The following is a 27,456-nucleotide window of genomic DNA, read 5'->3' on the forward strand; positions in this document are numbered from 1 at the left end:
ATACACCAGAAGATAGAATCAAATTTGTTACTAATTTGAAAAAAAGGTTTCCAAATTAGGAATATAGCAATAATGTAACAATAGGAAGAAAGTGGAAAATATGTGTTTCGAGAAAATACAGTCATCCGGGACAGGAAATTATTAATCATTTCCCTCAAACTTTCGACATTAATTCAACACGCATTAAAACAAAATGAAAGTCAAGTCTGCAAATTACATGTTTTAAAACAGATAGCTATAGCTCATCCGAATAATATTTTGAGCTGAGACTATTAAATAGGCCCATAAATTTGAAGTAATCATGTGTAACTACAATAGTAATCTAGTTGAACAAGATTACAATGTATATGTTCGCACACAGAAAACTAGATTCAATTTCTGAATGTACTTGCAAATGATAGCATATAATTATTTATTTTCTTTTATTCTATTGATTAATTATTGATTTATTTATTGATTGATATGTTTATTCAATTATTCATTTCGACTTGAAATGTTACCTTAAACGGAGAGGGAGCAAAATAAAGAGCGAGCTGATCCATACCTACTATAGAAGAAAAAAAAGATCAGTAGAATTCTACTGATGATCAACCAAGCACCACTCCATAATCCCTCGTAAAGCATGTACAAGATTCATGCCATAGTAAATGTACTATGTCCCTTTTGCAGCCAACATCAAATTCTGAAGAATTTTGCAAAAATTATGAATATGTCATGTATGTCCTATCTGTGAAATTTAAACGTTAGCAGTGTCCTAATATTCAAGGAGACTCGTTTCCTCGCTGACTTCACTGTCAGACACTATTAAGTGACGGAGTGGCTTTTTTCTTCTTTGGTAATAACATACATAAAATAAGCTGTAAAGGGTAGGCCTACATGAGCATTTGTCTACATCAATAACCCACTTCTTGTAATGGCCAAAATCAAACTGATTGAATCTTTGCACAGCGTAAAACGTACGACCATTCGGTACAATGGTCTGAAAATCAGACTATTACTTACTGGCTCTATAGCTCTTAATTCGATTCGACAACTAATAGTCGTTATTTCCCCCACTTAAAGACATTTTCAAGCCCCCCCCCCCCTTTTTTTTTTTTTTTAGGAAAGTTCTAAATTAGTATTATCTTTCAAATGCCGTTGGAATTTAACCTTTTATTTTTGGGGGCCTGTGGAAATGGGACATAGTACCTTTAAATGGATATAATTATATGCCTACTGCGCTCCGAAATATTGAAAGTTCTAATTCAAACTTTATTCTGTTAGCAAGGTTGGCATGTGTTAATGTGTTCAAGCCATGATGGGTTATCAATTAAGAATTCACTCCTGCCAATCAACTTGCATAACTGGTTTGCAATGCAGAACAAAAGTCACGGTCGATGTTCTGTGATACGATATGACACGATATGACACGATATACTCAAAGTTTATACGTGTATATGCTGCCATGCATATGAAGTCAGTACGAAGCCCTATAGGCAAAAGCCCCGGGCTAATTCGCTATGTATAGGCCTATATTCTTCTCTAACAAATTCGCAATTCAAATCATGATTGCATTTTTTTTTATCACTAAAGGTGAAGGGGCCATTGAAAATGTATTTACATCCCATGTTCCATGCATTTCTCCTAGCCTTCCCTCCCATTGTTGTCTTCTCGCTTCAGAAAATGTTAAGAATGTTTACAGGGATAAATGCATTTTAGCACTATCTGAGAAATCAGTTTTATCTGAATTTCCACATGTCTTTGATTGATAGGACTATATAAATTTTCTTACATTCGATAGGGGGAAAAGGTTAAAAATGAAAATATAAAATATAGCAGGTATACCGCTGAAGAATAACAACGTTTGGGATATAGCAACGCAATCTGAATCATATAACTACATAGACCATAAATCATGAAAACAGTTGTCACATTATTTTAATAAGCAATAACAGGGCTACATCAATACTATTCACGTTTGAGTGTGAGTCAAATCAACACGAGCCGGTGTGGTAGGCGATTTGTTCCGGGTTCCGCGGAACAGATCGGCGCGCCGATTTGTTCCTCGGAACGAATCTACTGGATCGACTCGTTCGCAGATACGTTCGAAAGCCGCCGTTCTTATCCGACATTGGCCGAACGTTTCTGCTTATATAATCGCGTATATTTTTATTACTTGTGTCGAATAAACATGGTAAAAATAAATTTTAGCTTTATCTTGATACTTTTGTATTTATTGTTGCAATGAAAACCAATATTATTTATTTTTTGTCGGCTAGTACCAAGGGTTGAAAATTCAACAAAATATGTCGGCTTTTTCTTTTATTTCTTTTTTTTTTATTCTGCCGGACACGTCTTTTACTTGAGGAATTTTCTTTCTCTTCATTTCTTTTTTAAAATTTTTATTGGTCCTTCTTAATTATCAGCTCGACCACTCATTTCTTTTTGTGTTGACCCCGCCCCCCCCCCCCACCCCACCCCGCATCTCTTTCATTTAAACTAGAGTCTACATGTACATCATGCATGCAGCCCACATGCATAATTAGATTCTGTGATGATCGAAGCCCGGTAATAGGTGGTTGACGTAACACGATATCATATAAAGCAGCATTCAAACCAAATTAGAAGGCCTGATTAGAAAACACCCCGACATCTGCTTTTACAGGCAAACTAAGCCTATGGCGCGCAACAACTGCCCTTTTTGCTAGACCACCCAGTCCCCGTCGCTTCGCGACGGCGCTGTTTGTGGTCAATCATTGGCCGCAATTATCAACATATTTGAACAACGGGAATCTGCATTTCTATACAAAGTTCTCAAATTGGCAATCGTTGGCGTATCTAATTTGGAGAAGTTTGATTGGTTGCAAAGGCCGACCAGAATAGTTCATTTTGCTTTAGGCCTACCAGGAAGCTGTAATGAATGGAGATACCGTCTCGAAAGAATTTTCCGAGGGAAAATTATTCAAGATTAACCTGGCTTAACAAAAAGAAATGTAACCCTCTCCAGCCATCATTTCCATCTACAGCTGTCCATATCAATGCACAGTCCCTCTCTGGCATTCCAAATAGTACGAAATGTTACGCAACGCCATCTGCTTCCCTAAGTTCTCTATTCACTCGTTTGCAAAAATATGCAAGCATCGGGCTTTGAAGCCATGCGTGGCACCGACAAATTAAGTCATGTTCATGAAAGATGTATTTATCTATAACATATAAAATGCAGAATTCACAACATTATGACCAATGCAACTTTATATTAGTCATCAAATGCGTTTTCCGTTCTCGGATAGCTCTACTGAAGACATGGCCATTTTAACCAGCGAAATCGACCAAGGAAATCATGAGTTAGAGCGAATGAAAGATTTTCATAATCATGATTTTCTCATCTAATTATTGACATTTTCCGAAAATTTCCGAAATTTGTACATAGCTAGAAAGGTAGTCCAAAGGTTTATCTTCCTAAAGAACTAAATGAAATTGTGTTATATGTTTGCGCATTTATTGATTTAGGGCTAGAAGTTGTCAAGTTAGCACCACTATTCACCCAAAGTACGGGCCGGCAAAGCAAAAGCCGCCGTGCTCGCTGGGCTGGGCTGTGTGTGGAAAGGGAGGACTTAGTGCTACTAGGGAGCTGTAAGGTTTTGGAGGGGGATTAAGGGGATTACGGTAGGGGAAACAAAAGACGCGCGGTGCCACGGATGACTTCAAAGGGGCCTCTTGTACGGGATCTCCATTCATTACAGCTTCCTGGGCCTACCATGGCGTGTATTCAATAATACGTGAGCACGCACGCTCTCCGATGAGATTCGGAACGGATCGCCTGGCCGGAACCGATCGCCTGTGACTAGCGGAACGAATCTACGAATCCGGAACAAATCGGCGGGTACATATCCAGGCGATCGGTTCCGGAGGAACCGATCGCCTGCACGGAACAAATCGCCTATGACACCGGCCATGAATAGTACAAGAATGATCATATTCCAAAATTGTATTTATTGACCCATCCATGGGCGGGAAAATCTAACTTAAAACCTGGGTAAATTAAATTAGTCATAATGGCTATTGTAGTATACCGCGGTGGCATATCTGAATCATCACCGAACTGCTTGCTATTAGTTTAGAGCTGTTTTTTCTTCTTCTGTGTATTTAGATTTTTATCTCTATGAGACTATGGAATTATTATTGCATGAAATAAAAACCGGGTCGACACCTTGATAGGCTGACAGTTTCAAACAAAATATTAAATATTCATTTATTTATTTCATTTATTTTTCCATTAAAAATAAACATGCATATACAAAACAATGTACATTATAAAATACAAAGGAGTACAAATTCGTGACATAGGGGGAAGTAAGATCATAAACCGGTATGCGGAGCTAGGGACCATTAAGTTTAGTAAGACGTGTATAATTATGTACTCTACCAAACTAAATTACTATATGACAAATAGGGTAGAATCAACAGTATAATTAATGAATTATTCAGAACTAACATTACATAGTATCAAAAACGAATAAGGAAAAAATAGGAACAACTTACCTCATTGTTTTGATGTGATTTGACCCACCAAGAACGAAATCTGTTTACTCCTACCAAAAAACAAAAAACAAAAAACAGATTTGATCCTGATTTTGAGCACAATCCAAACTCGTACGTTTGGTACCAATTCGGATGCGACTATATTAAACCTGACCCAGTTTTTCGTTCCATCGAATCATTCACAAAGCTCCATAGATGCACAAACTTGCTAAAGTTATTCTCTAGCTGTCACTGCCATTCACGGTCCTACAACACTTCTCTTATAGTCAGGAAGTTTACCTCTTGTGTTTATCCAAGCGTGTAACCGATAATTAGCATATCAACTTGAAATAGGATGTTTGTCATTAACACTGTGCGTGTGTGTGCGTGAGTGTGTGGGTGTGTGATGTGTGCGCATGCGTACGTGTGTTACAATTGTCAACAATAACAATATCTTATTTAAAGCGGATTATTTTCGCTAAATGGTATATCAATAGCGTTTTCAGTATTATGGTACGATACCGAAAGCCTCAATAATGGTGAATACTCACCCACCATGGAGGCCTACAGACTGAGAACAACTCGCACTTGACATGGTGATATCAAAATGAAATTGAAAGTAAGAATGTGGGAATAATCACCAGGTTGAACTATTTTGTGCCACAAAAATGTTTTAAGAATATTGCAGGATTGGTTATACTGTATTTGTCATATAGTAATTTACTTTGAGGGAGTACATATTATACAAGTCTTACAAAACTAAGTGTTATGTTAAATAGGTTTATTCGCATTATGTCCAGAGTGCATCCTATAGGACGAATGTAAAACAAGTATAATCTGATTTAAAAATAATGATTTGAAGTGAAATCGCACAATATTAAGAGTACATGTTTATTTATTAATCTATGAATTATCCCTTCTCATGTATCTAGACTGTATTAGCACGATTATGCAGATCGTTTCACCTTTTGCATTTACCTAAACATCGAACTATATATCATCGACATTCTCTCTATTGGTCCCAAAATTTGGAACTGTTTATCATCGTTATGTTAAAGAATCTCAGTTGAACTGTTTTAAATAGACATTTGAGAAAGGCATATTTAGTTCTTTTGTGTGGCAGGTGTTCCATGTACTTCTTCTTTTTGTCATGTATTCTTGTTTTGGGTCGTCAACCTCTGTATATGTACGTATGTCCTATTCTTTTCACCCCAGAGTCAGTGTATTTTTTGCCAATGTATAATTTGTATGTAAAATATATGAACATAATTATATTTTTTAATACAGCACTCTCAACGCAAGCGTTTAAGTTTCCACTTGTAAATTATGTTCACTATATAATTGATTATATAAAAGATTTGGAATACAAATGAAACTGCATGCAGTTGTTATAATCTGTGAATCTGAATATCCGATTCAGCAGGAAGTATGGCCCTTTCCACACAAGCTTTAATGCTTATATTGCGTGATACAGATAACGAAGGTCAATGTAGCACTGAAGATTTCAGCAGATTATTTACCAAGTATATACCTGCAAATCATGCTAACAATGCAGAATATAACCTTGACATCTCTCTGAGAATCTGGACTCGATTTTATGTGGTCATTCATCTAAATAATATCATTTTCCCTGGCACAATATCCGGCTATACTCACATTTCAAGGCTAATTTACAAAGGTATAATTTTATGTGAAAAACTTACTTACTTAAAATACTTACAAACCACATTAGCTTACGGTATTATAATGCTCGTAAACTGTACTATTTTGTTTTCTTGTAAAATGAGGACGAGAATTAAAAAAATAATAATGATGATGAAAGAAAACAAATCGAAATCTGCAACCAAACCACGATTGGTGAGAATGTATATTTTGTTCTTTAAAAATAACAAATTTAAATTACAGCAATAACCCGCTCACATTCAATTCTTCTCTCTCTCTCTCTCTCTCTCTCTTTCCCTAACCGTCCCTCCCTCTCTATTTCTCTCTCTCCCTACCTCCCTCCCTTATCCCTGAAGTAGTTTATAATCAGGATTAATTTATAACTGTACTATATAAATATAGCAATATACCAAACCAGTAAAAATCTGTTATCGGATTCCCCCTCCAATCTCGCCCATTGCTTCATACTCATTTTTGTTTAGCATAAAGTAGGAAGCTTTTGCCATTCACATGAAGGACTAGTGATATTTGGCGTGACAAGGTTCCTTAAAATATACATCAAAGTCAATTGTCGGGAAAGAGAGCCTGGCACGAAATATTACCAATGAACGATATACTTCTTGGTTTGGAAGATCTGTAATCAACCTCTTTAACTACCAGGAGAAACCTAAGTAACTAAACCCCAGAGGTCACCATTTCTTCCTGATGACATAGATAAATGACAGATATGGGGTTTAGGGTCAATATATTTTGTGTGACCTTACTCGCTTCTCTGTCTTTTATTCAGGATATAGGCCTTGTTTAAAAATAGTAGAAGGTGATTAAAAAAAAAGTTTTACAAAATACACGTATTTATATGGACTTTTTTGTCAAAACGGATAATACTGATCTTGAAGAGGTTTATTTGTGTTTTGTTTTCAACAAAATATCTTGGGAAGCATGTCCCAACTTGCAAATAATATAAAATTATGTAAACAAGGTGGATTCCGTCATATAAGTTTTAATTTCATTTCGAAATTGTTCATTAAGTAATGAATTGCAGCCAGACTCAGAGGCTGAATTATAAATGATTACACATAAAAACTGAATAAACATAAGTAAAAATGGGTAAACAAATGACATGGATAAATACAAAAGCTTGAATACGTATAATAATAATAATAACACATTATATTTATAAAGCGCGTAATACATTGTTTCTAAGCGCAAGAAAAAGAAGAAAGGAAAAGGAAGAAAAAGTGAGAGATACTAAAGAAACATGTTGAATATTAAATTACAAGTAAACGGCAAAGAAGAATATGAAAAAAGCCTAGATAAAAAAAAACATGTACATACACCTGTACCAACAGGGGAAGGGGAGAGAGAAAGAAAGAATACAAGAAGAGATAGGAATAGCTACTACTACTACTACTACTACTACTACTACTACTACTACTACTACTACTACTACTACTACTACTACTACTACTACTACTACCAGTACTACTACCACCACCACCACCGCTACCACTACTACTAGCTTCTTATCTGAGGAAGTTAGATTCCATAGAACAATTCATAACACAACTAAAATGTATCTGTTTATCTAAAATTTGACTTTCACTACCTATATATTATTCGTTTGTTTTTGTGTTTTGTTATTGTAAATTTGCACAAGACTGCCAGATCTACTACGGCGCTGAACAAGCTGCTGCCTGCTGCCACGTTAATATTGAAGCTCAAGATTACACTGGAAATTTTCACTTTATCGTTGTGTTTCTGTCTTTTTGACACATCTACATAAGGTAAACGTACATTTAGCACTTAAGTGAGTGTGACATTATATATTAAGCCACTTAAGAATATACTTTGACAATTTCATGTTTGCAATACCGATTTTAGATGAAATTTCAAATTTATTTCGTATCGAAACATACTTTGCATTATTATTGTGTCGTTTGCTTAGAACAACCATTTACCCACAATTTTCAATGACCTTTTTTCAGAACGTCTACATGTATAAACTATACTCACTCTAGTCTGATTATTGCATTATCAAATAACCCTTGTATTTCCTCTCGTACCTTTTACATGTTTAAAATGATTTTTATGAAATTTGAAATTTGTATGTACTTTGAACTTGATTTAAGTGCAATATTTTAAGTAAAATATTTGATATTTACCGTTGTTAATAGTAATCCTAGTAATAATGTTGATACAAATTATTGTTATCATATTATTGATACTAATTATAGTAATAATAATAATAATAATAATTATAATAATAATAATAATAGTAATATTTATATCAATAGTAGTATGGTGTAGTGGTGTAGTCAATGAATGCTAACTGGCACTGCCGTAAGAAAATAATTGTTGTTATTGTAATTAATCTATGTCATTATGATCTCACTACTACATGTTATTACCTATTTTGATTCCTGTAATTTTGATGTTTGCTTTTACTATTGTACAAAACCTGTAATTCGGCTTTCGAGCCGCGATTGATTTTTATTCAATAAACCATTACTACTACTACTACAATATTCATTATTTTTGCGCCTTGAAAGATTTGGATATTATTTGTATTACATTCATTCAAACCTACGACATACAGTAGTCAGAAACACACATCCAGATCACACAATCATTCAGTCAAGCAAAAGAGGAATGGATAGAGCTTGGATCAACGACGAGTTAGAGATTATGGAGAGGAAGTAAAAAGAAGGAAAGAGGGAAAAGAACGCATTGATTATGTTTAATCTCTCCAAAATAACATTCTCTCTTCAATGTTTGGTCACAAAAGAGAAACGACATACACTCTGATTGAATCACAAAGTCAATATGCTTTGTATAAACTGATAAGCAGAGGGAAAGAGGGAGAGAGAGAGAGAGAGAGAGAGAGAGAGGGGAGAGAGAGAGAGAGTGAGAGAGATAGTACCCAATAAATATCCAGGTAGAAAGAGGAAGATTGAGAGATGAATGTTGGAGAGAGAGCAAGATCAAATCAGTTATTTTTTTCTTCTCATGATTACAACTCCTAAGTGGTCAAACATGTTGTCTTCAGATGATATTTAGCTCATGACACCATTCACTTTTATACAAATAATGAATGGTTATGAGTTCAATAGTGCGAATATGTTCATGAGTTGAAAGATTAACATTCTATTCAACGAGGCGTCAGCCGAGTTGAATAGAATTAACGTTAATCTTTCAACGAATGAAAATATTTGCACTATTAAACGAATGAAAAACATTCATTATTTGTTTTATACAACATCGAAGAAGACCTAATAGAACGTTAATCAACAAATTATGCTTTACTCCTTATAAAGATAAATTACAGTTCGAGTCGAGCCTTCTCAATTACATGCAGATTGCCTTCGCGTCAGATACACGCAGGGATACGCGCGCGCACATGCAGCAGAGAGGTACGCAGTCTGCATATAACCAAAAATGCACGGCGCATATAACCAAAAATGCACGACCGTGCAATATACCATCTATTGAATATCATGTGACCAACAATCGTCCAATCAAATGACAAGGATCCACGTAGGTGTTGTATAAAACATTCTATATCTGCTATACTTGATAATTGACACTTCCATGTCTCATGTACAGTGAATACAGAAATGGAGAATATTTAAATTAAAAGTCATCTCAGTCCAAGCATAGGTATAATTATGTTTAATTTCTCCAAAAATAACATTCTCTTCATTATTTTAAACACAAAAGCACTTTGTGCATGTACATACAATTATCTTTCTATGTGTAAACGTTACAAAAACGGATGCATACATATAACTGCAATCCCCTATAGTGTTCAAAATCAGGTTTACACTATAACATGTTAAGGTAGACAGAGCATCTTCTTTGTGGAAAATAATTAAATTCTTTAGATACTGGTACCACTATTTTTGGGGTATGTCTCCACTGATGCAATATTGACATTACACAAACAACAATGAAGTAAAGAAAACTAAACATGTAGAAAATGACATATAAAAGACAAGAGAGGTTCTATTCTAAAGCCTCCAGACCTACCTGACCTGTAATAGTTACTTGTTTCAGATACATGAAGCATTACAAACAGCTAATATAACTTTCTTGGTGCTTACATGGTTATTCTATAATTTGTAGTGACACTTATAGGTTACAGACCATGTGTTTGAAGTCCATATATTTACTAAAGAACGCATGATATTTTCATTTAAATAACTTGAATAATATAGCTCCCAAAGTGGTGGAAATGTCCATAGTATCAACATCAATACACTACATATACTCAATTGCCTCCATATTTTCATGTTTTTAGAATGATACTAAGTCTAAGTGCACAAATTGTTGACAATCTCCAAGGAACACATACAGTATTTATTTCAACCATAGCAAATTTATTTTGATACCATTCTGTTTAAAAGTGCAAATTAATAATATTTCTCATAAAGCAATGTAAAAATTTGTAAAAAAAAAAAAAAAATTAAATCGGGAAAAAAAAAAATCGGGAAAAAATCAGGAAAAAAAAAAAAAACCGGGACACCGATTTAAATCGGGACTTTATCAGGCCTGAAGCTTTAGTGTTTTGTTGTTGTCTCTCATGTAGCTGATTCCAAATTAACAAAATTCAAAACTTTAAAACACAGTGAAGAATTAATCTTTTGCATCGAGGCCTATATAGCTTTTAAATATTTGGGTTTGAATATGTTTAGAAAACATATGGAAACAAATCCTTCACACTCCTATGGATATAAGGCTCTAATAGGCAATTTTACACATAATCAAACATACAATTGTAAAGGAGATTAAAACACTTTATATTTTCATTACATAAACATGAAACATATATGGCTTTAGAAAGCCTAATAAAAAATAATAATATCCTACCTAAGAAACTATATTTCATTAATAGACATTTGTATAATACTTGTGTAGCTCTTCAGTACGTAGTCCCATCATCAGTGCTATGATAATCCATCCATGAGTGTTAGAGTTTGCTGAAGTTCTGAGATTCAAAATGAAAGGAAAATTATAAGCAATAAACATGACTAAGCAAGAGAAGGTTATACGGCTAAAGAATGAATATTACATTGAAATCATCACATCATATGGAATGTTGACAAAATGCAATGCCAGACCTGTGAGAGAAATTCTCAATATTACAGTACATGAAACTGAGTAGAGTAATAAGAAGGGACTCTAACAATGTTTTGAAACTATTTAATGATGAATAACCAAGCTTACAGTTATTAAATTGTACAGTTCATAACACAATCTAGATAAAAGTGTTTGCACATAACTCTTAAATGAACCAGTATAATGTGCAAACCTTAAAAGGAATTTAAATTCATTTTTTTGTTGTCAAGGCTGAACATGTCTATAACTTTTCAAACATGATTTTGACACACTTAAAGCACAGATTTTGAACTTGTATGACATTGACTACATATAATTGAAAATGAAGCTTACCACTTAGTAGGGTTCTAAACTTTTCTGAGGAAATAGAGAAAGATGTGACATTGATGGCATCTGTGTCTGTATCTCGTAGCTTGAGTCTGAGTTGTAGATTAGGCTCTTTGATTGTCTCTATCTCACTGGAACCAAGAATGTAATCTACTCTCCAGTCTACTGAATCAAACTTCGATACTGAGAGATACATAAGGAAGGAAGAAAGAAAAGCAAATGAATTTGTATCACTGACTTAAATAATGTGTAGAAATATACACATATATCTCTCTAAAGCTCCCAAAGTGCTCTGGTTAATTGAAACAGAACTGTGGTACAACAAAACAATAGAATACTTTAATATCACTGTGAGAAAATCACTTAATCAACACCAAATCTTTAAAGACATCCCGCAAACAGAAAAGTATTTTTTTTACACTGGTGTACAAAAACTGCAAGGATATCTCCAGGCGTTGACACAATTATATAGTGTCCAGCTGATAATGTCATTTCCAAAGAGGAATAAAAGAGATTTAGTTAAAGTAATGAGAACCAACATGGTTAGTCAAATATAGAAAACTTATTTGGTTTTATCTTTTGTATTCTGATTCGTCTTAACTTTCCGATGTCTGAGCCAAACATACACTACACTATACAAAAAATAGTTTAAAAAAAAAAAAAAAAACCTCCTCATGCAGTGTTGAGAGGCAAAACTACTTTCCTATATATGTACTAAAATAATCCCATTGCCAATTTTTTTCCCCATATGTAATTCAATATTTGTGTGTGTTTGCTGCGCCCCCTCCCCACTCCCACCCCTCATTTTATCTCCAACTTACATCTCAGGCTTCTGGATCTGAAACTCTCTTGCATCTTCTCTCTTTTATCTCCATATGACCTGCTCAGAGCTGTGGAATGTTCTGCACAGAATAATAAAATATAAACTCATTGAAATCTGTAATTCACATTCCCCCTGAACATTCATCCGGTTCCTGAGGGCTGTCAACCCATATGGTCTTTTTCATATCTTGCTACCCATTTACACCTGAACTCAGTTACAATTAATGATTAACATGCCATGAAATCATATTTCTAAAAGTTGGAGTTAACTGCTTCAGGTAAAATTTGTCTTATCCATGAATGTAATTGATTTATATTATTACAGGAATCCCTGATTCAGTCAAGTAATAATAATAATAATAATAACAACATTTATAAAAAAAAAATACATTTTTTTCTTCAAATCGGCATTCATACAGGATGATGATGGTGATGATGATAAAGACTTCTTGTATAGTGCAGAAGTCCGCCTCTGGTGGGCGCTCATGGATCTTGCTCTACAATGTCTCACAAATTCATAATGGTAATATGGAAACAATAAAACAAAAAAATATACCTTTTATCTACATTTCCTGTAAATCTTTTATTTTTATTCTATGTTAAATAAAATTTGGTCAATGAGATAGATAAGAAAATACAAAAAAATCCATTGTGGGTATAGGTGTAAATACAAATAAAACTTGTGTCAGAGATTCATACCTTTAGGTAAGCCTAATTGTTGTAACTCATTTGAGAGTGACTCCCCATCAACATTGTATTTAGCTGCACTTGATAGGATGAATGACAGAGCAGCAATGCTGGCTTTCACATCACTCGATTCTGTAATCATAGACAAATTGTTAGGGTAAAATTAGCAAAAAACTTTACTTGTTACCATTTCTCCAGTTCAGAATTAAATTCCATTAAGGCATATCAAAATCATTAAAAAAAATCAAATGTGTGCCACATATAAAAGAAATACTGATGAATGTCTTTTTATGAACGCTTTCTTTTTGTTTCATGCTTTTTTATTATTTCTCACCATTTTCTTTTTTTTTGGGGGGGGGGGATGGTGAACCATCATGTAATCTGTGTCCAATGATCCTTCTTTACAAAGTTCTATAATACATTAGCAGAATAGATTCTAAACAAATATTTTAGCAACTTCAAATAAATGTACTGTTATGGGCTTGTAAAATATATCTGGAATAGAAATTGTTTGTGCATATGTAACATGGATGATGTATGTCTGCATGTACCGCATGATAAATTGAAAATTCATTGGGATATTTCATGTCCTGCCTTTGCCTTTAGTAAGAGCAATAATTATTCATCTATTTGACAGTAAATTACTACATACAGTAATTTAAAAACAATACTGATTTAGATAATATGAATATCATTCTACTCTACAAATGTCTGTAATTTTGGTCAGTTACTCACCATACTTGGCATCAGCTGTCAACTTGTAAACTTTCTCAAACTGTCATTACAAAGAAAGGTGAAATCAAATAGGATATCATCAATAGGTTGTAAACACTGTGATATAGTTTTAAGTACTATAGAGAGCATACTAAATGTAATTTGTTATCATTGTTTGACATTGACAATGCTTTACACCAAGATACCTCTAGGTAAATATATAGGAAAAGTGTTTTATTAAATAAAACTGCCCTAATAGATCAAAGGTTCAACATCATCCCAAAATGGCCCCTCTCCCTACAACAAATACAACAGAAATATGTACAGTCTCCATATGGGCTAATAGCTAAACATGAAAATACAATAGATATTTGCAGAAATACCAATGTAAAACATAAAAATTACTTACATCTATGTTATCTCCAAGTAGATCTTTGATGACTTGCCCACATAACAGCTTCATTTTAACTGATGTCTGTATTGTGACAGAAAATACAATGAAATTATATCATCGAGGAACTGATAAATGACATTGCAATATATATACCGTGCGTCCCAGAAAAAAAAAAAAAGAGAATTATCAAAAAGACTTAACTCTGTTTCGTTGACAATCAGCCATAGACGAAAGACTTCATGCATGGCTGATTGTCAACAAAACGGAGTTAAGTTTTTTGTAAATTCTGCTTGTTGCTACGGCAGGCAGCCAGTGAAAACGAATTTGTTTGATAACATTATGGAAATGCAAGCACGACTTTAAACAAACAGAGCTTTGTCATTCCTTGCTCATTTTTCCTGATGGACGTGTCATATGAAAGGGCAGAAACTCAACTTTCTAGAAATGTGATTTTCTGTGAACAAATTCTACACACCTATCATATCATTAACTCATTTTCATTTAAAGTTATGTTATGTTTTGTTTGGTGTGTGTGTGTGTGTGAGTGTGTGTTTTGTTTTGGAGGGATGGGTTTGGGGGGATTCAAATAAAAATACATGTGCATTTTAGATGATCAATAACCCACTAATCAATGAATGACTGCATCCATCAATAAGAAAACTGCGTTTGCAGATTTGGAAGGATAATAGTGATTAATAGATTTTAAAAAATCATCAAAATCTTACTATTTTACTCAGAATGCTGATCTCTGCAAGCACCCAATCTGGGCAGTCCAAATCTCCACAAAATCTGAATCTCTGTAATAAATGCAATACAATTGTGACAGATTTAAATAGTGTAACATATATTTGACTTCTTTTTTTTTTAATCTAATTTTCTGGAATGCAATCTTAAACCTTTGGCAGCTGGCAGCAAAGAAGTTTTTTGTTTAAATGTGACAATTACATGGAGTCATGAATTGTCAATGGATATCCTTTAGTATTATAATAATGATAATAATACATGTAGTGGGTTATTGTAAAGCACTCATGTCTGTCAGACAATTCTGGTGCTCCATAATTATTACCCCAGCTTTAGCATGGCTGCGATCATGGCGGTCTAGCATTTCAAGGAATTCATTCCTGCCAGGTATCCATTTACCTCACCTGGGTCAAGTGTGACAAATGTAGATAATTAATGTCTTGCCAAAAACATTAGAGTCACAGCAAGAGACTTAAATCATTAACACTGCGATCCACAGTCTGGTGGCGTATCCACTAGTGACTAGTCGACACTCCACACAATTTGTTTAGTAAATGGGTGATACAGTGCGTATATAAAAAACGGTCATCAAAATTGAAGTAGACTCTGAGTCTGATAATGATACTAAAACTGACAAAAGTTTAAATAGAAGATCTAGAATTTAACGAAGATCTAACAGCGTCTAACTCTACTATCACTAGACCTATTGACTATTGTCTAAACTCTGAAGGAGTAGACCTAAGAGTAAGAGTAAGACAGATTAAAAAATAAACTTTTAAAGTTTTATCAAATCATACTCTAGTAGAATCTACTGTTAGATGTACTTTTCCTTGAAAATCTAGATTAACATCACTAATGTGCAGGGATCAAAAGTAGAAGTATATGGTTCATTGGATTTACATGCATGTTTACTTCAACATCTACAATGAAATAGAAACACAAAACAAAATACTTAGAAGTTTGACCCAACTAAGTAACAAAAATAAATAAATTTCACATTTCTATCATAATCTATCACTCTTGTTGACAAAAATAAAAAATCATCAATATTACAATGAGGTTTTTCGAACTAAATAAACCATAACAATAGGCATTTCACTTAAATATTTCTTTGGGCTTCTGGGTTAAATAAAACGACTAACACTAAATGACAGAGTCCGGATTTACAAGCTAACGAGAACAACACTGCGCATTTTTGTAGACATGGGACTACACTATTAAAACTCGACAAAGGCTCTCAAGTCAACGCCCCTTTTTGAAAAAGATTGCAAATTCCCACAAAAATAACACATTCAAGTCGTAAAAAACAAAATTGCACCTGATAAAGAACTTACCATTTTTGTTTTTCAAATCAAGAATTTAAGCGTAAAATCGGCTCGAAAAAGAAAAGTCTTCAAGATTTCGTTCAATGAATCAAACGCACAAAGAAAAAATGAAAAAACATAAAGAAACCCTCAGCTCTATGCATCACGTGTTATCTATATTTACGATAGTACGTCACAGAACTGCTAAACTCGCCGAGTAGCTAGGATCATTCTTGCTAACTGTCACTAAATGATGAGAGGATATGAACAAGGAGGATATTAGCTGGTATCTCTTTGATATGAATAGAGTAATTTTCTCATTGCAGAACGGTTTAATAGCATAACAAAAAAGGATTTGTCCTGCCAACTTCATCATCAAACTTGTTATAGAATATTTATCACCTTCAACTGGGCCTTAATGTACGACTTCGATTCTGGGGCGGGTTCCTAGAAACCGTTAATATAAGTCTAACTTCTTGACTATACCATTGACACCCGTGTTAATTCTTTAACACACGTTTTAATGGGATAGTCAAGAAGTTAGACTTATGACGGTTTCTAGGAACCCGCCCCTGGTGTCCTTCCACAGGCTCTGGTCAGCATTTTTAAGAAAAATAGTCAAGTTCATGACCATATGCCTCTGCGTTTCACTTACCCCAAGTAAGGAAAAAGTTTACTTTAAATACTTTGGGTTTTTTCTGGACCTAGATTTTGGAACTCTCTAGGCAATTTGTAGGCCTATCTTTTTGTTTTTATAAATAAAATCAACAACCGATGCGAAGAGCATTTTTTTAGAGAGATTAAATTCTTTCGGGATTACCTTGGCATTGCGTTGTTGCTCTTGTTAATTTGTGTCCCAACTCTGTCAAATATGAAATTGTTCTTGGTGATGATCACGACGGGTTTTCTCGTTTTTAAACGAGAGCTGGAAAACACATGCTGCCGCGGGATTATTTTACTTTATTTTGTCTTTTCATCTATAAAAGGGCATGTTATGTCGACTTACTACTCTTTAGCTTTTGAAAGGAATTTGATGTTCGGATATGCAGTGAATGATTTTAAAAATTCTAATCAAACTGATGACATCATTTTGCACTTTATATATTGGTGGATAGGAATATGCTACACACCCACATAGGAGAAATTTAGGAGTCATTCAATTCCTATTCTAAGAAATTTGAACACGTTATGATACACAACGCGCAAATTTACACCGGCATGACTGATAAATAGAAGAAACTGTTTTTTTCAAACAGAAATGATGGACGTGGCCAGGCGCGTACACAGGGGGGGGGGGGGGGGGTTGGGGGTTAAACCCCCCCCTTTGGTAATTTATTGTGTGTAAACCCCCCCCCCTAAATTTCCCTAACCCCCCCCCTTTTGGAATTTTTTTTTTTTTTTAATTAAAAAAAAAAAAAAAAAAAATTCCCATGGCCGACCTCAAAAAGATGACCTTATCCCCCCCCCCCCCCAACGGAGCAAAATGTCAAATTTTCAAATTTCGATACCAAAAAAAAAAAAAAAGTGTCCTCTTACCCCCCCCCCCCCCCCCCCCCCCCCCCCCCCCCCCCCCCCCCCCACTGAGCGACATTTCGGCCGATTTTCAAATTTTCGGGAGCAAAATATTTTGGGCCAGATTTTAAACCCCCCCCCCCCCCCTTGAAAAAATCCTGCGTACGCCCCTGGACGTGGCAACAAGGGAACGGGATCGATCCCCATTTCGTTTTCTAAGATATTTTTTTTTATATCTTATCATCTTATATTTTAAATGTGCAGAATTTCTAATAAAACAGTTATAAAATTACGTTTGAGTTGGTAAATTTTAATATCGTAATTTAAAAAAAAGCAAATTTTCCATAAAAACATTAATGTGAAACTATAAATTCACCTTTAATTTTGTTCATGCAAGTATTTACTCCACAAATAAAATAATAGCAGATCACACATGATCATAGATTCTCTGGAGTGGCATAAGCCGTGTACGCAGGATTTTTTCGAAGGGGGGCGGGGGGGGTTTAAAATGTGAAAATCGCGCCGAAAATTTCAAAACGACTCAGCCAGTCACTGAAAAAGCGGGGGAAGGGGGGGGGGGAGGGGTAGGAGGCCTTATTTTTATATTTTTGTCGGTCCCAAAAATTTCTTTGGGGAGAGGGGGGTCCCAATTTTTTTTTTGGAAATTTGACCGATCGATATTTCGTTCTGTTGGGGGGGGGGGCGTGGGTAAGGTAAACTTTTTTGGGGCACCATTAGCATTTTTTTAAAATTATTTTTATTTAAAAAAAAATTGAGGGGGGGCGGTGGCTTTCCTCCAAAACACACACATAATATAATTTGAGGGGGTTCAACCCCCCCCCCCCCCCTGCGTACGCGCTTGTTTAAACATGTATAACTGAGAAAAAAATGAAATGAAATGAAATGGAAATGCTAAATAAAATAACACTATCGTACTGTTCAGCGAGTTGGGAAAATTAAAGGTAATACAAAGTTTTGGTATGGGTTCATTAATTTGGTTCAAGTGAACATATTGGAAGCATATACGATCCTACAATATTCAGTGATCGTTGTCGCGGTCGAAATCGACTCTAAAGTTATGAAATTGTAAATAATAAACACTTTGTGTTGAATAGCCCCCTCTCAAGGTCAAGATATTAATTAAGCTATAAAACAATGTTTATTGACTAAAATTGACTGAGTAGCTATTCTCGTTCGGAAATTATATACCACAACTACATACTCTGATATTTTCATGGTCGCAGCTACCATTGTACGGCCGTAGGAGCTATTTGAAATTTATCAAAATTTACCGGGAGCACCGGTAAATCTTTATATTCAATTTTTCTCGAAAGCAGAAGTGTTTTAGGGGCTAAAATTTCTAGTGTTTTTCATACATCCACAGGGGCATCCAAATATATTAAAATTGTAAAGAATCACTATCCACCCATTTTTCAAAATTTCCCAAAACTTTGTAATACCTTTAATGGAACGAATTTTGTGTGGCCGAGTTTTGTGTGGCAGAGCTGTTTGTGATTTGGAGAATGGCTAACACGCTTGAGAAGAAAACCATAATTCCTAATAGGGTCTAGTAGATCTAATGCTGTTTAATGAGTTATACGTATTCCTAGGAGAAGTTCATGATCTTATTTAACTCCATATGAGTCAAGTCTAGGTATTCAAAAGGTATGATAATTTTGAATATTTGAGTTTTTTAAATGAATTTCCTCCAAAACAGCGCTTGTAGTTTTAGCCGCAGCAAGCGGGATCGGACAGGGTTCTCTGCCCTGTCCTCTGGCGTAGGTACTGGCTTACCTTGGTGGTATGTATCGCCATGATTTTCTCTCGCCCAGGCCAGGCCTGGCCGGCCTGGGCCAAGCTTAGCCAATAGATTCATTCATATTGTATATTCAATAGATCTATACCTTTCCTCACGCACTATGAGACCCATACATTTCAACCAATTTTCACACATAATTTTGTAGTTGTTTGTCTTTAGTTTTTAGACCTTAGTCTTGAATTACAATTGTGTTTATCACTGGCTTTTGTGATAATCTTCGGGGAGCCGGGAACTTTTTTAAACAAGGCCCCCATGGGCAATGATGGGCTTTTCCTTTGATCTCCTATTTGAGTATTTCATGTGAAGTTATTTATTTATTTATTTATTTATTTATTCAAGTTTTATTTAAAATAGAGGGTAGGTACATTCAGTTTAACAAAACTGCTTTCCAAGTACGCCCTCTAAGTACATAACAAATGTGCGATATACAAAAATACAAGGATTATATACAAAATATAACATTCATCAAAACTAAACATTGACATAATTATTTGACATAATATAGAGTACAAACATATATAACATAAGAAAAATAATTATACCGGTAGAGGGAAATAAGAACGGAGATTCGACTATAATAAATGCTTTGCCAATTGGCATCCGCGCTTAAATATTTGAATTGACTTGGTTGATTGGATTGAGGAAGGAAGTTCATTAAATAGGGTGCTTGCTTTATATGAGAATGATCTTTTTTTGAAATCGGTTTTGGGGTATGGGATGTCAAGTAGAGCATTTAAGGAATAGCGGGTACAGTAGTTGAAGGTGCTATAATTTATAAGTGATTTTAAATAAGTTGGGGCCATGACATTTATAATTTTAAAAGCTAATAAACAGTAGTGATATTTTAATCTTTGTTTGACCGATTGCCAATTTAAAGTCGTAAGAAGTGTACATTGTGGTGTGTCGTAATCCTTATTTAAAACCATTTAAAAATAAAAGTTATTGATAAACTGAACATTCTCTACCTTGTATGATATAGGCCTAGATCTACTTGTATGTTTATTTGCTTTTGCTGAGTTTTTTATGAAAATGAAATGAATAAACGAACGAACGAACGAATTTAATTAAAAGAAAATAATTGTTTGTTTAGAGAGTCTAATTAGTCTATGTCTGTTCATGTATTAATAATTCATTTAGAACATGACATCTCCCATTCCACTGGTACTAGTAGTAGTACAGCGTGTGTGTGATAGATCTATAGACTATTGGGTTTTTACAGACGTGTATTAATCAGATTAGACCGAAAACTTCAGTCTCTCTAATCGTTGGTTGTTCCACTGAGACTACGTCTGGCTCCACTAGACCTCCGATTATAGAGACTGAAGTATGGCCTATCGGGACTGTATGGGACTGTACGAAACAAATGGTTCGGTTCAACCGGACGAATGAGATATGCAACAAGATTTTCACTCTTTACATCCTCATAACTGCTGCAATTATAATACAAATTAAAAGTAACATGTATATAGCTTATTTGACTTACGATAGCTTGCTCATTTAGATCCTAAATTAATGATTAATCCGAGAAAGTCTCGTCGTCAACATTATCCGTCTTGGTTTTAGTTGATGAATATTCATTTTTTCATTTCGAACGTCCAATAGGTACCGTAGCTACGTACGAGTCAGCCCAGCTTGACCAACGAACTCTCACGAAACGAGTGCTCTGATTGGCCATTTGGCTATGTTTTGGTAGGTTGACCCGGAAATATTTTGGCCGCCGGGTCATATAGCCCTATGTTCGAGTGAATGAACGTACTGTTTCACAGTTGGGAGATACAAATTGGATAATTCATATAAGTAAGTCCGTAAATTATACATTTAATATTAAGTTATCAAATTTTGATAACTGTAATTAGGACAAATGATATACCAACCTAATTTACATCTGATTTAGAAATCAGAAAATTAGATCTAAATAAAGAAAATCGGGGAGAAAATGTTTTGACAAAAAAGCTGTACATTGTTGGCTATAGCTACCCCCACGGTACGAGATCTCTGGGTTACCATCTGTATTGGGGAATGTCAACAAATGTCAGTTTTATTAAAGAAATGACCCAAATCAGATGGTTATTTCTGTCTACAATCAGATATGATTATTTACGTCTGGGGACCGACCTTTATATTACGTCACCATCCGAAAGACGTGACTCAGTTTAGAACCTGCATCCATTATTCCTTGGCTGAATCAGTTTGTAACTTCCAGTGTTAGCTGGATTACAGGCGCACGCCACAACGCCCATTACATCATTACACCATTACACAGTGTATTCTCAGCTCAAGCAACACCATATTAAAAGTGTTATAGGGAATAAGAGGGCCGTGGAGGGGTGATGTATCAGATGGTATGTCCTGAATCAATTACTTATATTCTATCTCCTGAATCTACAGGGTCACACAGATTTTAAAACAAAAATTCTACTTCCAATTTTTTGTATGATGTACTTCAGAAAATATGATATAGACCTTCCGGTATATTAAATTAACCTAATCATTTCTCTAGATTCTTTGATCCACAAGGTAAAATGCAAAGGTCAAGCATTTATATAAATTTTAAATATTTGTCCTTTCCTCTCAGTGTCATCATGTTTTCGTCAGTCAGCCAATCATTATGGAATCGATCCGCTCAGCTCATGGGTTGTGTTTGTAGAGGCTCAGCAGCAGTACAATGGCAACAGTTAAGAGTGAGTGTATGAAGGAATACTTAATATTTTTTGGAGTTATGATGCAAGTTAACCCTAAATTTAAATTTACGTCAAGATAACCAAAATGACAATGAAAGTTAAAAAATTCAAAAAAGTTAAAAATAATGTCTGCCAAGTGGACATGAAAAGTAAACAAAATGAAGAAAAAAGGGATAAATGTAATTTTGTTCAAAAGTGTTATGTTTTTCAAATTCTAACGACCATAATTGTCAGATATTATCTAATGCAGAATAACCACATCCATTCTCATCTCAAAATTATGCTTAAACATTTCATTGGTCCTCTGTGTGACCAGGTTTAGTATCACTAAATTAGATTTTGCAAGACATATCTATGACTCACTTGCTTGGATCTTTTGTTTTCAGACTGTAGTTGTAGTGCGTCGACTTTTCCCACCACCTGTGCCCAAACTTGGAGAGAAATACACGAGGCAAAAGAAGAGCCACAAGGTTTACATCATAGAAGAGGATACAACGCATCGAGCAAGACAAAAGCTCAAACTTATCCTCACAGAAGATGTACCAAGTAAGTGCCGGAAAAAAAAAATCTCCAGTTATTTTGTGGGGGGGGGGGGGGCTACTGGTTAGTCGTAGAATCAACATTTGTTGATTACATAGTCAAAGATGATTATTTGTTAGGGTACTTTCAAAATTTTGCCCAGTACTGCACATGTACATAATGGTTCGTACTATTTTGTAGGAATCCGATTTGTATTTAGATGTGTGTTGTGATTTAGCATGATAATTTGCATTCTTAAACTAATTGAACAATATTCCACGCAGGGTGGTCTGCAAACAAAAACGTATACAATTGCAAATATGGAGGATTATGAACTAATTTGCACAAATTGCCAAGTCGCCTTTGGATGGGTTACAGAGCCTGCTAAAGAGCTCTGTAAGCTCTATAATTCTCTCTGGTGTAATCTAAGCTATATCTGCAGCATTTTTAACAAACTTTATGACTTTATGTTATCAATTTTATTGAATATCCAGTACCCATTTTTGTCACTAGATTTGTTTGTTATTTCATCTTTCCAAATCATTTTCCAGAGATAGGTAACCGAGGAGAGGTAGTAATGGTGGATAAGAGGATAGGCAGGAACAAACTGATACCATCTGGAGCTGCAGTATATGCTTCACCTGAAAATATCAAGGAATTTGTGATGACAATACAGGCAAGTTTAATTACATAAACAAATATGTTGTACATTGATTTCATATTACTGCAGTTAATTGTATTGGACATGATAGATAGTTAAGCTGACTATGAAGACATATAATTAGGAATGAATAATGGATGAGACTTGTTAATTTTTTTATTCTGATTATTGCATTCACTATGTCTTACAAAGTAGGTTGTGCAATGTGTATGAGAATTGCGTTTGTTATATTAGTAGGTGCACAATTTTTAAAAGACCAAAACACAATACCATCAACATGACTTTCTTTCTTGTACATGGGAAGTATATGGAATATTTTCCTGGTGGTATTTTTAAGTAGCTAATCCTTCTCTGTAGATGGATTAAACTGCCCCAATTTTCTTACTGTTTGAAATACTTCATTCTTCATTCCTTTCGGAATTCAGAATTCAAAATAGGTATATTATATGATTTCTGAAGTTTGATACAATGGAAAAAATGTTAGTATGAAAATTTTAAAAATGAAGAAAGGAACCATAATCAGAGTTATGTTGATAAATATCTTAAAGCATGGTGAAACTGTAAAGGTTGTGTAATTTGGTTATTTTTTCTTTTAATTTGTTGACAGAAAGAGAAAGTGGAGTCAACAGAGGAAGGAAGACTCTCTCCCATGGCAATGAAGGTAAGTGGAATGAATCATTAAAATTTATAGATGGAAACTTTTATTTTGTACTAATAAAAAAATGTGGAGTGAGAATCCAGCCGTTTAAGATCTATTTCCATTGTAACATGTATAAAGCTGTCTGTGTATACTGTTACAATGTAGCTTAGTTGTGTTTTTCTCTTTGTCTTCCTTTCGGTCAACCTATAAACTGACTGAGGTTCAAATGAAGTTCTATTTGATGGACAAAGTTGGTTCCTCATGTTGTAGCCTAGTTTTATACGTACACTGTATGTCACTCTGATTGATATAGATCTGTAAAAAAAAACGATTTACAAAACATTTGTTTAGTTTGTAAGTTAAGATACCAACATTCAACAAAACTATACAGGAACTGTGTCCTTTGAGTTGTGGTTGTTGTGGGGAAAAAAACATTGGGAAGTAGGGACCTAATGTCAAAAGAAATCATTTCAATCTATAATCTCAACTTGATTGACATGTTGGGTTTATCTATGCATATCACTTTTTGCTCTGCATTGTTTTTCTTGTTCAGACTATTAAGCATCTGCAGAAGAACATGTTGGAAGTGAGAATGCATGCAGATTCTGAATGGACTGAAGTAACCAAGGATCATGTGATTCATGCTTTCAAGCAAAGGGTAAGTCCCCCCCCCCCCCCCCCCCTCCCACCCACCCAGCCCTGATCGACAGACCTGATTAAACAAGCCAAACTTTGGTGATACATACCGGTAGTGAAGTATTCAGGAGTTGTATCACCAAAAAAAGTGTAAAATGATGTACCGGTATATGTTATACATAGCTGGAGGGAGTCCATGAGCAATACCTTATAAAATGTGCTGCTTTAAATTAATGATAATGTTCTGTTCTCAGTGCATTCAAGAAACAATCCTACCAGGTATCCACCTACTACACGTGGGCCAAGTTGGTCAGGGGTGTCAAATGTAGGTAATGTCTTGGCAAAGGATATTAGTGCAGTGTCAGGGATTCAAACACCATACTTTGTGATCTGCAATCCACTAGACACTAAACCACAACTCCTCATAGTTTTTGAGAAATATTAATATCACTATTAAAATTTTCCTGGTTTTTAACAAAAGCTTTTATTCCACAATACAGGTTTATTGATTCATGATTACAAAGGTTTTTGTGTTTGTTGTCCACCTTATAGCTTGGTGTAGTTGTGTCTGAACATGCTCTGAAACTTCCAGATGAAACAATCACCACATGTGGCACATACCCAGTGGAAGTGACTGTGAGTATAAATTATCAAAGCATGATAAAAATTAATATTGATCCTTACGACCATAAATCTAATACACAGCCGCAATATCATACTACCATGTTGATTTTGGCCAATGAGTCATTTCATGTTGAAGAATAAAGCTGTTAAATATTCATGGTCGAGGTTTATAAAATATGAGTTCATGACCAAAGTGCATGGTACACCTTTGAATATAGTAATCTTTCTCAAAATGATTAAGAGGCTGTTCACACCGCAATGAGATAGCGCGGTCTATCGTAGCACCCCCTTTTTTTCTAGCGCGCGCTAGACCGCGCTATCTCTCGTGGACCACCCCCAAGAGGTGCTCCAGTGGCACGCCGTTTTGGCTCGCCATGGCTCGCTGTTGGGCGGACCGAAACGACGTTGTACCTTCCACACCGCAGAGATAGCGCGGTCTAGCACGCGCTATCTCTGCCGGTGTGAACAGCCTCTAAGTCAGTAAAACTATTAAACTCAGGTACACTTTAGTACCATTAATCTGGAAACAACTTAAATGTAGCCAACATGTTATTAGTATTCTCTATCTTGCTGGTGATCAATTTGGATGATTAGGTACCTAGTCAAATAAGGTTAAGTCATGTAAAAGATTTTCATATTCCATACTTTTGATATTTATTGATCATTTCAACGGGTAAAGAGCATGTTTTGACTGTTATACCTCTAAAAGTGAATATTGTACCCGAAACAGTTCTATTGTGACACTTTTAAAAGCGCTCAATTAAAATTGTGACCTAAACAGGACCAAAGTTGTTCTTTCTGCGATTTGATATAGAAGTCTAAAATGCTATATAAGTTTTTCTTTAATCTTATTGTGAAACCTAGTGAATTGTATTTATTTTCATCATACAGATCAATGGCATTGACACGGTCCCCATGGAAATGGAGGTAATTAACTTCTTGCCTAAGAGGAGAGGAACACGAGAAATAGCGGAGGAGGAAAGTTGAGAGGATACATGATGTCAAATTATGAAGAAAATAGGTTCTTTTTACAGTAAAAAGTAATAGGTGATCACCTCAGTATGATTTTAATAAGCAGCAGATTTGTTATGTGCCCAACAGAACATTGAAGTGACATTCCTCATAGTGAATTATCAGTTGCCTTATACAGATGGTTAATTTGCATGGGGAATGAGGAAAGAGTATACAGACCATTCAATGTGCATTCACATTTCAGAATTAAGGCTTACATACTACATGTGATCATTTTATTTGTATTTGAGAAACTTGAGAGATTGAGATATTAGAGAAATGGGTGTAGTTCATAGAACCAGGAATTTATTCTTCCCTCTCCCCCCCCCCCCCCCTCCCCAAAATCAGAAACATGATGCATTTAGAGAATCATTTGATGTAAATTATGTTTGATAATTGAGGGGTTAAGTGCAAATTAGTGCTAACCCTTAGTTTCTGAAAATGAGTTATTTACATCATGTATCTTGCCCACCATTCTAGTACCTGTAAAATGTTCTATCCAAGCAAATAACTTATCAAATAATGGAGGCTCAGGCAGCATATAATCCTGCATTGTGTTATAACCCAAAACTTTGTTATTTATCTCAGAATTAGATGCTTTTTGCTTTAGCAAGATCTTGCATCGACCATGCAAAATTCCAAATGGGAGTAGGATTCAAATTCACTCAAGGAGAGACAAAGGGCAATTTTAGTCTAAAACAGCAGTTAGTCAAATAATATGAGATACTGTGCTCTACATTGAATAAATGTTATTATACAATTGCAATATCATGTGTGGGTTTTGTCATTTATGCATACGGTGCTTACAGCTACATGTAAATTATAGGTTAACACAGCCGTCATAATTACATAATTGTACTTACACTGTACATGTATTATTATAATATCACACTTTTATGTGAATGGACAAAGATATACGGTGCATGTATATCATTCACAAATTACTGCATTATGCAATATGAGCATTTTAATTGGAGATATATTTTTAATTAAAAGGAGAGATGAGAAAGAGAGGAAGAGAGAGAGAGAGAGAGAGAGAGAGAGAGAGAGAGAGAGAGAGAGATAGGAAAAGAAGGGGGAATAGAAA

General features: G+C 34.9%; 3 protein-coding genes across 7 annotated transcripts in view; 1 reads left to right on the forward strand and 2 right to left on the reverse strand.

Annotated features, from left to right (window-relative positions):
• LOC579780 overlaps window positions 1-4,788 on the reverse strand; it is a 30,451-nt gene extending 25,663 nt beyond the window's left edge. For 3 of the 4 annotated variants that reach the window (XM_031000379.1, XM_031000381.1, XM_031000378.1), the window contains exon 1: window positions 4,522-4,788. In XM_031000379.1, coding sequence (XP_030856239.1) covers window positions 4,522-4,526 — 5 coding nt within the window. In that variant the 5' untranslated portion in view covers window positions 4,527-4,788. Of the gene's footprint in view, window positions 1-500; window positions 548-4,521 lie in introns of all 4 variants that reach the window. The other variant, XM_031000380.1, reaches the window with a different exon arrangement.
• A 5,849-nt stretch (window positions 4,789-10,637) lies between these two features.
• On the reverse strand, window positions 10,638-16,433 carry LOC764317 (COMM domain-containing protein 4). The gene is made up of 8 exons (XM_001200580.4): window positions 16,297-16,433; window positions 14,947-15,018; window positions 14,237-14,302; window positions 13,849-13,888; window positions 13,126-13,245; window positions 12,426-12,506; window positions 11,611-11,787; window positions 10,638-11,146 (listed from the first exon to the last, which is right to left on the reverse strand). Exons 1-8 carry the CDS (start codon window positions 16,297-16,299, stop codon window positions 11,106-11,108), a joined length of 600 nt encoding a protein of 199 aa, XP_001200580.3. The 5' UTR covers window positions 16,300-16,433; the 3' UTR covers window positions 10,638-11,105.
• A 2,911-nt stretch (window positions 16,434-19,344) lies between these two features.
• LOC592479 (39S ribosomal protein L9, mitochondrial) lies at window positions 19,345-27,131 on the forward strand. 2 transcript variants are annotated; one of them, XM_030972447.1, is made up of 9 exons: window positions 19,347-19,443; window positions 21,200-21,394; window positions 22,173-22,278; window positions 22,665-22,824; window positions 23,349-23,473; window positions 24,066-24,119; window positions 24,652-24,756; window positions 25,287-25,370; window positions 26,250-27,131. In XM_030972447.1, the coding sequence occupies exons 3-9, from the start codon at window positions 22,180-22,182 to the stop codon at window positions 26,343-26,345; spliced, it is 723 nt and encodes a 240-aa protein (XP_030828307.1). In that variant the 5' UTR covers window positions 19,347-19,443; window positions 21,200-21,394; window positions 22,173-22,179; the 3' UTR covers window positions 26,346-27,131. The 2 variants fall into 2 exon arrangements, with proteins under 2 accessions (XP_011683791.2, XP_030828307.1); XM_011685489.2 differs by lacking the exon at window positions 21,200-21,394 and having other exon boundaries at window positions 19,345-19,443.
• Window positions 27,132-27,456: the final 325 nt, after the last annotated feature.

Source organism: Strongylocentrotus purpuratus, unplaced genomic scaffold (genome assembly GCF_000002235.5).
Source record: "Strongylocentrotus purpuratus isolate Spur 01 unplaced genomic scaffold, Spur_5.0 spur5_scaffold_6, whole genome shotgun sequence".
NCBI classification, from domain to species: Eukaryota; Metazoa; Echinodermata; class Echinoidea; order Camarodonta; family Strongylocentrotidae; genus Strongylocentrotus; species Strongylocentrotus purpuratus.